The 12630-nt window shown below is 33.8% G+C and overlaps 3 protein-coding genes across 3 annotated transcripts; all 3 read right to left on the bottom strand.

Annotated features, from left to right (window-relative positions):
- Nucleotides 1-437: 437 nt before the first annotated feature.
- On the bottom strand, nucleotides 438-2333 carry LOC118032666 (3,9-dihydroxypterocarpan 6A-monooxygenase). The gene is made up of 2 exons (XM_035037432.2): nucleotides 1357-2333; nucleotides 438-1167 (listed from the first exon to the last, which is right to left on the bottom strand). The coding sequence occupies exons 1-2, from the start codon at nucleotides 2266-2268 to the stop codon at nucleotides 526-528; spliced, it is 1554 nt and encodes a 517-aa protein (XP_034893323.1). The 5' UTR covers nucleotides 2269-2333; the 3' UTR covers nucleotides 438-525.
- Nucleotides 2334-8041: 5708 nt separating this feature from the next.
- Nucleotides 8042-8395, bottom strand: LOC140955664 (3,9-dihydroxypterocarpan 6A-monooxygenase-like). Its single transcript, XM_073409648.1, has one exon. It carries the CDS (start codon nucleotides 8393-8395, stop codon nucleotides 8042-8044), a length of 354 nt encoding a protein of 117 aa, XP_073265749.1.
- A 1775-nt stretch (nucleotides 8396-10170) lies between these two features.
- Nucleotides 10171-12075, bottom strand: LOC118032667 (3,9-dihydroxypterocarpan 6A-monooxygenase). The gene is made up of 2 exons (XM_035037433.2): nucleotides 11117-12075; nucleotides 10171-11017 (listed from the first exon to the last, which is right to left on the bottom strand). Exons 1-2 carry the CDS (start codon nucleotides 12026-12028, stop codon nucleotides 10388-10390), a joined length of 1542 nt encoding a protein of 513 aa, XP_034893324.1. The 5' UTR covers nucleotides 12029-12075; the 3' UTR covers nucleotides 10171-10387.
- Between the last annotated feature and the right edge of the window lie 555 nt (nucleotides 12076-12630).

The raw sequence follows: 12630 nt of genomic DNA, 5'->3' as shown, positions 1-12630 counted from the left end.
GGCGCATAATCATTATGTTGACATAATCTAATAGCTAAACTTGTCATTTCATCTTGTATTTGAAAAATCATGTTGTTTAAAAGAAAAAAAATCACAAAAGGATATGTTGTTTCGTCAAAGTTCAGAAAGATATTTTACAATTTAACATAATTTTTAAGCTAGTGATGATAATTGATCATAAAAGGGTGGTTTGGAAATTGAAGGACCATTTTTTCTTATATTAAGCTACAAGCTTCAGTCAATTTTTGTTTCTCTTTTAAATTCATTATCATGAATCATGATCAATCAGCCGGGTGAGAATCTTCAGTCGATTATTAGATGTTAATTTTCTGTCTGCCACTTGGAACTTCAACAGGAATCAATTTAGGAAAAACAATTAGATTCATATTTATGTAATTGCAGAAGGGGTTGAATAGTACCAGAAGAACACTTACATTCATGCATGAACACAACCAACCATGCCACCACCAGGGGCAGCATTTTACATCACATGAAACAAGATCATAGCTGTCTCAACATCTATTATCAGATTGATAAAAATGGACAGGGCCTGGGGACTGGAATGCAAACCAGGGAACGAGCCCTAGGAAGGGTTAGCCCAGGTCCCTCGTCCATGTCAACAGTACCGTTCTCTCCATCACCAACCTTCCACTCAAAGCACTGGATCAAAGCAGCAAGAGTTGTTGGAACAAACTGCAGTGCAAATGAAGCTCCAGGGCAGCTCCTTCTTCCAGACCCAAATGGCAATAGATGAAAACGTTGCCCTCTCACATCCACCATGTTACTGCTTGCACTCCACTCTTCACTGGTAAATCTCTCTGGCCTAAATTCAAGTGGATTTTCCCAGTGATTTGGGTCCCTCCCAATTGACCAGATGTTAACAAACAGTCTGGTCTTTGCTGGAATTCTGTAGCCAGCAATGGTGCAGTCTTCTAATGATTCTCTGACTATTAACGGGCCAGTAGGGTGGAGCCTTAGTGTTTCTTTTACGACAGCCTGGAGGTATGGAAGGTTTGCTATGTCTGATTCCTGTACTAGCCTGCTCCTTCCCACAACAGAGTCAATTTCTTGTCTAACTTTCTCCATCGTAATCGGGTGGTTAATGAGCTCTGCTAGTCCCCATTCTACTGCAATGGAAGATGTGTCTGTCCCAGCACCGAATATGTTCTGAACAATAACTTACATGTCAATTTCTAGCAAGTTCACACAATTCACGAGTATGTTAATTGCAGCACAAACCTTTTTGTCCGTCATAAATAAATTCTACTAACACTTTGAACTCTACTCATTTATGATCCTGTAAATTATGGTGATTCAATTGTGTGTGCAGATGTTTGCATAAATTAGGCTTCTTACCATGATGAAGGCCTTAATGTTCTCTCTGGTTAATCTCTTCTCTGCATTCTCATCTTCATATATGTCAAGTAAAATATCAAGCAAATCCTTCACTGTATCACCTTCATCACCTGTCTCTTTCTTTCTTTTCCTTGCATCCTCATGCTCCCTCATGATCCTCTCCATCATGGCATCATACCGGTCCCGAGCATCCTTAAGCTTTTTCTCAAATCCCTGCAAATCGAAGTTCTTGCAGAACCAAATTGAATCTGAAAGATTAAACTTGGCACCTAGAGTATTTAACTCTTTCACCAACTTTCTTACATCATCAGCTTCATTTTCAGTATCAGAACACCTTGTTCGTAGTAACATTCTTGACATGACGTCATTTGCCAATCTCATCAACTCTCCCCCAACATCAACAGCTTCTTTAGCCTCAGCTCTCTTTAACACTAACTTCAAGAACCGTTCTCTCGCTTCGCATCTAGTCGGAAGGAACTGGGTTAATGTTCTACTCCCTAGAATTTTAGTCATGCAAAGTTTCTTCATGAACTTCCAATGAGGTCCATAATATATGGTAGCAAAATCAGCTGAGCCATATGTAAGGTAATCAAGGTTGGCTACTTTAGGACGGTTCAGGAAATTAGCTTCATTGATTTTGAGGATTTCTTCTGCAACCTCCGGGGTAGAAGCAAGAAGACAAGGTTTTGAGCCAATGAAGAAGTAAACCAAAGGTCCATAGCGGGCTGATAGCTTGTGGAAGGCTTGGTGAGGCATACGACTAAGGAGGTGCATATGTCCGATGATTGGCAGGGCTCTAGGGCTTGGAGGGAGGCCATCGTTGCGACGGATCTTGGCCAAGATGATTTGCACCAGCAGGATGGAAGCTAGGAAGATAAGGAATGGTATTGCATAGTCTTCAATATCAGCCATGGATGATAATGCTTATGCTTGGATGATCATCCTGCTTAACCAATTCATATTAATACAAGTCTAAGCGACAACTATGAAAATGACCAAAAATAAAATATGATCAGCATTATTGTCGCACCAAGTCTTTGCACTATTCCTCGATTAGTAGGTAACCTAGCTGGGGACCTACCCTACGTTGCAGACTTTATTTTCTTTATATAAATATAAAATGACGTTAGATACCACGAATGTGTTTTAAAAAAGATAGAAAAATCTGCAATTCGAGGCTCATTTGTGTCAAGTAAAATGGATTTATTTTAATTAGATGATAAAACATAATAATAATAATAAATTAATTGAATTTTTAAAAAATGATATAACCTAGGAAAAAAGTATTTAAAAAAAAAAAAACAAGCTATATAACTCAATTATCTTCTTATTAAATATAGAAAGACAAGTTCTACCAAGGCCGGGATCTAAAAGAGAAGAATAACTTTTGGAATTTCAAGTGACCCTTCAGAAGCCGAACGTCTTTTCCTGTTGTTTGAGAGAAAGCGTAGGGCGCGGGATGAAATTAAGTAAAAAAATTTTTTTAATAAATTAGTTTGAGTTAGCATGACAAATATATGACCTGATAATTAGAATTGTGCTAACTTGAGTTTTTCAATTAAATATGCAGTCTAAGTTATGTGATCAAGATAACTCAATAGAAAAAAAAACGACAAAAATCACGAAGCTCATTTCTAAAAAACCAATGTCGACCCATGTTAACTTTTCAAACCCGTGATCAGAATTATTAAACCAAAAGCACTTTATCTGAAAAAACCATGAAACTCAATCCACAGTCAGTCAAATGTTAAAGAATAAAATTTTAAAAAAATGTTCAATTTTACAAAATGATTCAAAAAAAAAAATAGCGATTAAAAAAATGAGGATCAAACTTGAAATACAAAATAAATTTTATCTTTAATTGAAGGATGAAATTGAAAATAAAAATCAATTTCACAAAAGAAAAAAAACTATCAAAATAATAAAGATCAAAATTGAAATAAAAATAAAAATAAAGAAAAATCAATTTAACAAAAGACCCAAAAAATAATCAAAAGATTGAGGATCAAATTAAAAAACATAGTCTATGACAAATTGGGATTGGATCGAGGATGAAATTGAAAATAAATAAAATTATATAGAGTCAAGAATAAAAATTAAAAAACAAAATAATAAGAAATGAAATTGAAATGACAACAACAAAAAAGGTCATGCTATAATTTTCAAGGTAGGATAAAGAAGAAAAAGAAAAAAAAAATGTCAATTGACAACAAACAAGAATATCATTTTCAACATTAGTTGCAGCACTAAAACAAAATTCGACGACGCCTCTAACAACACAGAGGAAGAGTATTTTTTCGATACCGGAAGACACTATATGCATCGTTTAGAGGGTATAGACACCTTTAACACGTCAAAGATTGTGTTACATGTGTTTTTACTTTTTTATTTTTTTGTTGAGTACCAAATTCCCTCTCAGCTAACCATGCAATATAGAAAAAAAAAATTGTGAAAAGATAAAAAAACACTTTGGCATTAGTTTTAAAATCTTTGCTTGTAAGGACATTTTTAAATGTTTCACTATACTTCTTTTTATATATATCGCTACAAGTTTTATATTCCACGTGTTGTCACATTGAGCCTTCTAAAATCTATTTTGATATTTTAATTAATTACAAAAATTTAAAGCGTTCAAAACTAAAACCAATCAATGTTAACTGCGGAATTTTTTTCGAGTCATTTTGCATTTTTCAGTGTTTATTTTATGTTTGAGTTTAAATCAACTTTATGGATATGCTTGATCGTTAAAAAAACATGCAAATAACTTTTTTTCTTACATGTCACTACAAAACGAACACACGTCGATCGATACCGATCATATTAGTATTTATCGGTCTCAAGTAATGGAATACACTTAAATATATAAAAAAAAAAAAATCAAAGATTAATAACTCAAATGTATATATAAAAAAAGGAGATGAGATGTATTATTATCGATGGGTTATTTGTAATATTTACCGATTGATATACCAATAAAAATTGATCATCATATATTTTTTTCCATTAATAATAATATTCCATAAAACTAACCATTTGTGATTAAATCAATAATAAAATTATTGACAGATGTAAAATCACCAATGCAATTTTAACTAATTAACGACATGATTCCATAGGATATGCTTTTATGTATAGATAAACAATTTTTCCATTAATGGGATATTTCATCAGTATAATTCATTTTTTATTTTTCTGTGGGTTCCCGTTAATTAGCTGTAAAACTTGTGTGCTCCATTTCATTCTCTCTAAATCAGTCGATTTGGATGGCCAAAATAACAAAGTTCATTTGCAGTGGTCCTTAATCCTATATAATTGCTGTGGTCCAAGGAATTAATTATTTCCATTTAATTATATGATGAGATGAGAGCTACATATATATATATATATATATATATATATATATATATATATATATATATATATATATATATATATATATCTCATGTATTAACCTAATATTTATGGGTTGGTGATGCTAGCTAGACAAAAATCCATATGCAGTGCCCTTAATATATATTGATGTGGTCCTTGGAAATATTGTTTAATGTATACAAGGAGCTCTCATGGCCCTAATGATTCCGCCTTTTGTTTTAATCACTAGCTTAATATATATGATTCAAAATACGACGTCCAAAACTAGCGAATCATTTTTGTGTTGTCACGAAAATATAAGTGGTTTGAAGCCATTCATACATCACATCCCCAACATTTTTTTTTATTATTGAAGTTTTACTTCGAATGGTTAAAAATAGAACCCTACTCTTCTACCTATAAAAAAATATAAAATTCCATGCCAATACCTAAACGATGAGTAGATACAGAGTCCGAAAATAAAATTAAAGGGAGCTATAATTTATTTTACTATTTTGGCTATAAATGTTATAAAAAAAAGGCTAGAAAAACAAATTTTTTGTAGGGCTGGAGTCGTGCCAACCTCCCTTATCTTCGTCATTGACAATGAAGATCATAGTTTTGAAACCCGACCCGGTTATTGACCCGGTCAAGTGATCGTGTCACGGGTCAAATGGGTTGACCCGAGTTAACCCGGGTCAACCAAAAAAAAAAGTTTCTAGTTGAATTAAATCCTTCTCCATGCTTGCAAAGTGCATCTCCATAGCTCCCAGTCAGATCCATAGTTTTTCCAACCATTTAAACAAAGGTTCAAGAACCTGCAGATATGCTCAGAGAAAATTACAGAAAATTAATGAGCTGCTCATACCTCTTCATTCACAAAAAACAACTCAGTTCCAACAACTGCCCTTTTCTCTACAAAGCACGCACAATCCACAGGATTAAAAGGCAAGAACAAAACTAAGATGAGTTACTGGACGCCAAAGTATCTTAATAGTGACAATTTTCGTCCACAAAATTGTTTCACACACATTCCTTGCCTTCATCCAGAGCCTTCTCTGCTATTTTTGCATCAGTAGAACTAATTAGGATGATCATAAATTCCATAATAGCTAGGTGAAAAAACTCCCAGAAAGTGATACGACGGGCATCATCAGAACCGGCAACTACCTCCAAAGTTTATCTAAGAAGCACAACATGCTTAAAATAATAGGAAGTTAATACCTCACAGAGCAATTTGTTTTCTTTCCCAACTCGGAGGCATAACAAATACATTTGTCCATAATGTCATAAGACGGAACCGTTGCGATCTCCTATCCTACAACAAGCAGTTGAGATTTACATAGCCAGAACTGGCCAGTAGATGGCAACTCTTCAGTTTAAAGAAGAGGTTTAGGATGCTGTGAGTTATACAGATACATACAGGCATCTAATTACATTTAGCGAAGCGGCTCAACATCAGGAGAAAGGTAGAAGGCTAGAGGCCACAAAAAACACAGAGTGAAAGAAGGAGATTCAAACCTTTTTCATAGAGAAACAACAGCGATCAATAGTCAGACGTCCCTCTCTGCTTCTTAGCTGGGTTTCAAAGAATTAATTAGGTTACTGATTTTGTTTCATTCTCCTTCACTCTTCAGCATTTTGGATTTTAGAAAGCCAAAAACGACGTCGTTTAATGACAGTCAAAATAAAAAAAAAAAATTGAGCGGGTCTCACCCGAGTTTGACCGGGTGGACCGGGTCCCGGGTCGACCCTCCGGGTCGATCGGGTTTTCCCGAGCGGGTTTTTGCCTCTACTCGGACCGGTCCCAGGCCCGGGTCGACCCGCCGGGCCGGTCCGGGTTTTAAAACATTGATGAAGATGATAAAAAAAAAATGTTTTTTTTTTCTATGTTTTTGAATTGTATATTGTTAGATATCTATATTTATCTTTTATATTGTTATATTTATCTCAACTTATATCAATTTTAAATTGTTATATTTATTTTTTTAATTAAATATATTTTTTATCATTGTATGTCATTTAAATTTGGAAACCGTAATCAAACACAATCATATTTAAAAATATTTCTCCACGTACCCCCATTAGTTTTACTTTTACGTAATCAATACCTTGATGAAATTGGGATCCTATTCTTCATTATTACTCACCAAAATATTAATTTTATTGTTCCCACGACGTGGCACAGGAAGGAATCATGGTGTGACCAGATACATCAACGTCCAGGATTGCTGTGATAACGCATCTTAAAGTTTTGTTCTGCACGTCCATCTCATCGAAATGTGATCTTCAGCATAAACAATTCCAAAATCAGGTTAAGATTAGAATTATACAATTAATCAATGACAATTTGCCGATAGCATCTTAGGTTTTGCATGGTAATTGCTAAATTAACTTCATTAATTTCATTTTCTCTTAATCAGATGATTTGGATGGCTGATATTTAGTGAAATATTTCGTTGTGGTCCATGGAAATGTAAATGTATGACTGAGAGCGACATACATATCTAATTAACATAATTATTTTTATTATTAGTTCAATTATGATCATTTAAGGGTTTGAACTTTGAGTGTTAGGGACAACAGCAAGAAAATAATTTCTTGTATGGGTAAAATCAAACAAGCTGCGTGAAAAATCAAGGAAAAGATCCCCCAAAATCGATAAGTCCCTTGAAAAAGATTTGGTCTACCTACATTAATTTGTATAATTTAGTAAATTCAATCCTATTTAACTAAATTGCATTATACTATAAAATGAGTATAGGTTAGATTTTTTAAAAAAAATGTTTAATTAAGAAATAAAATACTTGAGTTTTCAAAGAAATGAAAATGTAAAAAATAATATATTTGAAAAATAAAATTCTAATATATAGGAAAAATTATGAAAATACTTATTTACTAAAAGTTCTAATTAAGAAATAAATTATTACAGTTTAAAAGTCACAACGTTTAAGAAATCTTTTATTTCTTAATTTCTTTATAAAAATATTAAAACATTTTATTTTTTTGAAACATTTTCTAAAATTTTAATTGTTGATAAAATTCGAAATATCTTTATATATATGTTAATATTTTTAAAAAATCCATTTTATTAAATTTAAAAAGAAAACCAATAGCAGAGCTTTTTTGAAATTTTTATTTTTTAATAATATTTATTTATTCATTAAATATTTCTTATGAAAAAAAAATATTTTTTTTTTATTTATTAAACATTTCCAAAAATTTTAATTGATAGTCATATTACTTAATAAGTATACTCTTATTGGATAAATCTTGCAAACATAATATAAAAGTTGACAATATTTTTATTCCTTTCTCACAGAGGTTTATTTGCCTAATCAACACCGTCCGGCGATTTGGCCGATAAGAACCTCTCCGGCATGAACTCATCTGGCTTGTCCCACGTATTTGAGTAACGCATTAGGGCATACGCATTGATGAGGGTTCTACTACCAGCTTTAATGTCATAACCATTGATCTTAGTATCTACGTTGCATTGTCTTGCCCGCAACGTTCCTATAGGACTTAACCTTAGGGTTTCCTTCACAGCTGCTTGTAAGAAAGGAAGATTTGAGACGTCTGATTCCTTGACTAGCCTGTTATCGGACCCTACATTCAAGTGAATTTCCTCCCTGAGCTTCGTAAATACAGTGGGGTTCTGTATTAACTCTGTAATGGCAGATTGCATAGCTGTTGCGATAGTTTCCACGCCCGCAAAAAATATTTCCTGTACAAAGAAAATAATTCATAGGTAGAGTTAGTACGTTTGAATTATTATACAAATGAACTACATTAGTACTCGCGTGATTGGTTGTTTATTTCTTATTTTAGACTTTCTTGATTTTAGAGAAAAGTTTTATATATACATATTGATTTTCATATGAATATTGATGGTTGCATTAATTTGATGATCAATAATATCTAAGATAGTTAGGACAGAGAGTACATGTACTCTTGTCTTCTTATATTTAATTAGCATTTAATTACTATTTTATGATAAAAAAGATAGTTAGGACAGAGAGTACAAGCTAGCCTTGTAGCTGGCTTTGACTTTACATCAACGCCATTGACTCGATGCCCTGTAGCGAGCCTTATGGATTTGCATGACAAGGTTACTTCGCCAAAGCCATGTAGCATGGGTTGATAATTAAACTGCTGATAAAGTACCAATAATTTTGCTTGCAAAAAGGAGTTCTTAATACAATATTTTTAACAATGAGATCAGGTCGACGTAATTCAGCACTTAAATTATCAATTATGCTGTCTTAGTATATATAATATTTATTTATAAGAGAACTTCTTAAACAAATTAATTATTAATCTAATCGCTAAAAAATAAAATTGAATTCAAATCCTTCTCAAAAAGATTTATTATTATAAGAAATTCACGGGGAAGTGTTGTTGGCACACCCTTATTTTTATTCTCTCAAAATGACGAAACTATCCTTAATTGTATTATCAATATAATAAAAAAGACTCCAAAAGGCATGGATATTTTAACGTGGCAATCCACGGAAAATCACCCTTTAGAAACAAAATCAAATAAGAGGGTATTTTTATAATTTTACAGGATTCCATTGCTCGCTGTTACATTTAAAGGAGGCAATTCAGTATTGCTTATAATGCACAGTAAAATGGTTATTCTACCCTTAGAATCATAGTGTTTTCGAACTAGAGTATAGTGGCATTTTTGTATTTTTAATTTTTAAAATATAGTAAATTGACTTTAATATTTTAAAGAGTAATTTTTTCTTTATCTTGCATTCAGTGGCATTAATGTATTCTCATTTGAGTATTTTGTCAGTTTGATAGAGGATAAATTTTATAATTTTAGAAATATAAATATTATTTAAAAAAAAAAAGTTACTAACGTGTTCGTCGCACATGTCATCACATGAGTAGTTGTCGACTTGTCGCGCATTTCGAACCTGTGTCCACCAGCTTTAAAGATAGCATTTGAATCGTATTGGTGACCCTTTTATTTCTGGACAACATGTATTGTCAATAGATCTCTGATTTGACATCAATGATCTATTTTCCCTTGCCTTTTCTCTCTTGTAAATTCTCAAAAAATTCTTTTAATTTAGCTTTCCTTCAAATCTAGTTATTTTTTATTAATATTTTTTTTATTTAAAATAACTTATAAAATTGAGTTTTTTTTCTCATTTTATTTTTAAATTTGTAGAAAACAATACTTCACCGAAAATATAAAATTGATTTGGAATGATACCAAGCATTATGGATATGTATATAAACATGAGAAACAAGAAAGAAAAACAGGAGAGAAAAAAAATAAAAAATAATTTTTAAAATATGTGAAAATATTAATTTTATCATTTTATGTGGAATTATATGTAATTAATATATATTTTTCTTATATCTATCTCGATCTTATTGATTAAGTATTGGTACTTAGAGTTTCAATATCATTAAATTTTACAATAAAGAAGAAGAAGACGGATATAAGACAAAGGCGTGCACAAGGTATAATACACACACATTAATTTATTTCAATATATATTTCAAAGCATAACTTTGTCCCCGGTACTGATTGAGGGAAATAGTTGCATGTTTCTAAAACCAGACCTAAGGACTTTCGAAGTACATACATATATAGGCACACATTAATTACTAAACAAAGAAGTAAAGATCGATCGATGAGAGTTCCATGGTGGCTGTCCTAATACCCGTTCATGTGCTTAATAGGGTAGCACACGAGTGGATGAGCCATTTCTGCTGCAAAACCAGGTCCTGGGGTTAGATCCACCTCCTTCCCGTCCTTGATTTTCCAATCAAAGCACTGGACCAAGGCCCCTACTGCAGCATGCATGACCATCATAGCAAGGGATGCACCAGGGCATCCTCTTCTTCCACTCCCAAATGGAAGGAAACGGAAATTTTGACCCTTGAATTCCATCTGATGCTCGCCAATTTTCTCCTCGGAGCTCTCCAGAAACCTTTCAGGCATGAATTCGTTGGGATTAGCCCATGATTCCGGGTCCCTCATGACTGCATAGACATTGACAATAACTCTTGTCTTGGCCTTGATGACAGAGCCGTTGACCTTGCAATCTTCAGCGCATTCTCTGATGATTAAGGGTGCTGAAGGGTGAAGTCTTAGTGTTTCTCTCATGACTGCTTTAAGGTAAGGGAGGTTTGGGACATCTGATTCCTTAACAAGTCTATTAGGCCCGACGACCGTGTTGATCTCATCTCTAAGCCTCTTGAATGCCTTGGGATTGTTGATGAGCTCTCCCATGGCCCACTGCATGGCTGTTGATGCTGTGTCTGTCCCGGCAAAGAATAAGTCCTAATTAAGCACATATTGTAGATGTTAGCAATGCCAATAATTGAAGAAATATACAAGGGAGCCACATGTATTTGTAGAGGGTAAAGAGAAGGAACTTACAAGCAAGAAGGACTTGACGTCATTTTTAGATAGTTTAATTTCAGCAGTTGGATCATTATATATCTCCAACAATATGTCCATCAAATCCTTCCTCTCCCCTTCCTCGAAACCTTTATTTGCCTTCTCTTCATGCTCCTTGAATATCCTCTCCACTAACCTATCATAGGCTTGTAGTGCACCAACTAGCTTTTTCCCGTTCCCGGAGAAGTCAAAAATCCTGAAAGGACCCAGAATATCCCCTAAACTTAACTTTCCGGCAAGATGTAAACATGTCTTAACCAACCGCTTAATCTGATCAGCATCATTATTACCACCTGAGCATCGTGTGCTCATTGTCATCCTACAAATAGTATTGTTTGTCAAGGCTGTAAACTCCCCACCCAAATCACACAACTTCCCTTCCCTAGCACACCCCATCACCGATTCGACAAGCTTGACCTTCTCTTCATCAAGGATGTCGGTGAACTCATCAAGTTGAGGGACAGAAAGGAGCCTTGTCATGCATAGTTTTTTCATGAACCGCCAATAATCACCATATTGGGCTGTGACGAATCTTGATCCTCTATAAATGAAGTATTCGGAGCCGCCAAATTCAGGTCTAGAGGAAAAATTGAGATCTTGGGTCTTAAATATTTCTTTGGCCACCACAGCATTAGAAGCAACAACACATGTTGATGCCCCTAGACGGATCTGCATGATTGGACCATAGCGAATGGCAAGGGTTTGGAAAGATTTTGCAAGGACCGACCCAATTAGGTGGAGGTGGCCGATGAAAGGTAGAGCTGGCGGGCTCGGTGGGAGGTTGTTTTGACTACGGGATCTTAAGAATGTTTTGATGAAGAAGTGTGCTAGTAGCGCAGTGACAAACCAAAGAAAGAAGAGGAGGTAATAGAACATATCAGTTGTAGCCATAGCTAGTTTGGATTGAGGTTTTCTCTTGGGTTTTACACTTGTAAGTAATGAAAGTTTATGATGGGCTTATATAGAGAAATTGCTGTCGTTGTTGTTAGCCAGCCAAAAAAAATATACATGTCATCATTAAAATAATATTTTTTTTATTTTGTTAAAATTATTTTTAACATCAATATATCAAAATAATCTAAAAACATCAAAACAATATTAATATAAAATAAAATAAAATTTAATTTTTTTAAAAGCTATTTCAAAATGCAAAAACAAACCCCTAGTATGTATGCGCTCACGCGCACATAATCACGCTCCGCTACAAGTTGATATGGTTGTCATATCTAAATCGCTTGGGTTTGGCATAGTTGCCAAACCATTGCACTTAGGTATTGCCCAGTTATCAGCCCCAGGACACTTAGATCTAGCCAACAACCCACCGGTGTGTGAGCGCGCGGGCATACCCACGCTCCGTTGCAGGTTGATATGGTTATCATATTTAAATCACTTGAGTCTAGCGCAATTGTCAAATCCATGACGCTTCTATCTATAACTATCTAAAAACATTAAAAAAAAATAATTTAAAATAAATAAAAAATCAAAATTTTTTA

This window comes from Populus alba, chromosome 6, assembly GCF_005239225.2.
Source record: "Populus alba chromosome 6, ASM523922v2, whole genome shotgun sequence".
NCBI classification, from domain to species: domain Eukaryota; kingdom Viridiplantae; phylum Streptophyta; class Magnoliopsida; order Malpighiales; family Salicaceae; genus Populus; species Populus alba.
Note: the sequence above shows the minus strand (reverse complement) of the source record. Positions and strands in the feature narration are given on the sequence as shown.

Bases quoted from the DNA above. Each gene is read 5' to 3' on its own strand.
- LOC118032666 (XM_035037432.2), bottom strand. From the start codon at position 2,268: ATGGCTGATATTGAAGACTATGCAATACCATTCCTTATCTTCCTAGCT. The intron at 1,168-1,356 runs GTAAGAAGCCTA...GTTATTGTTCAG, and splicing joins ACATTAAGGCCTTCATCATG to AACATATTCGGTGCTGGGAC.
- LOC118032667 (XM_035037433.2), bottom strand. From the start codon at position 12,028: ATGGCTACAACTGATATGTTCTATTACCTCCTCTTCTTTCTTTGGTTT. The intron at 11,018-11,116 runs GTAAGTTCCTTC...GTGCTTAATTAG, and splicing joins ACGTCAAGTCCTTCTTGCTT to GACTTATTCTTTGCCGGGAC.
- LOC140955664 (XM_073409648.1), bottom strand. From the start codon at position 8,395: ATGCAATCTGCCATTACAGAGTTAATACAGAACCCCACTGTATTTACG.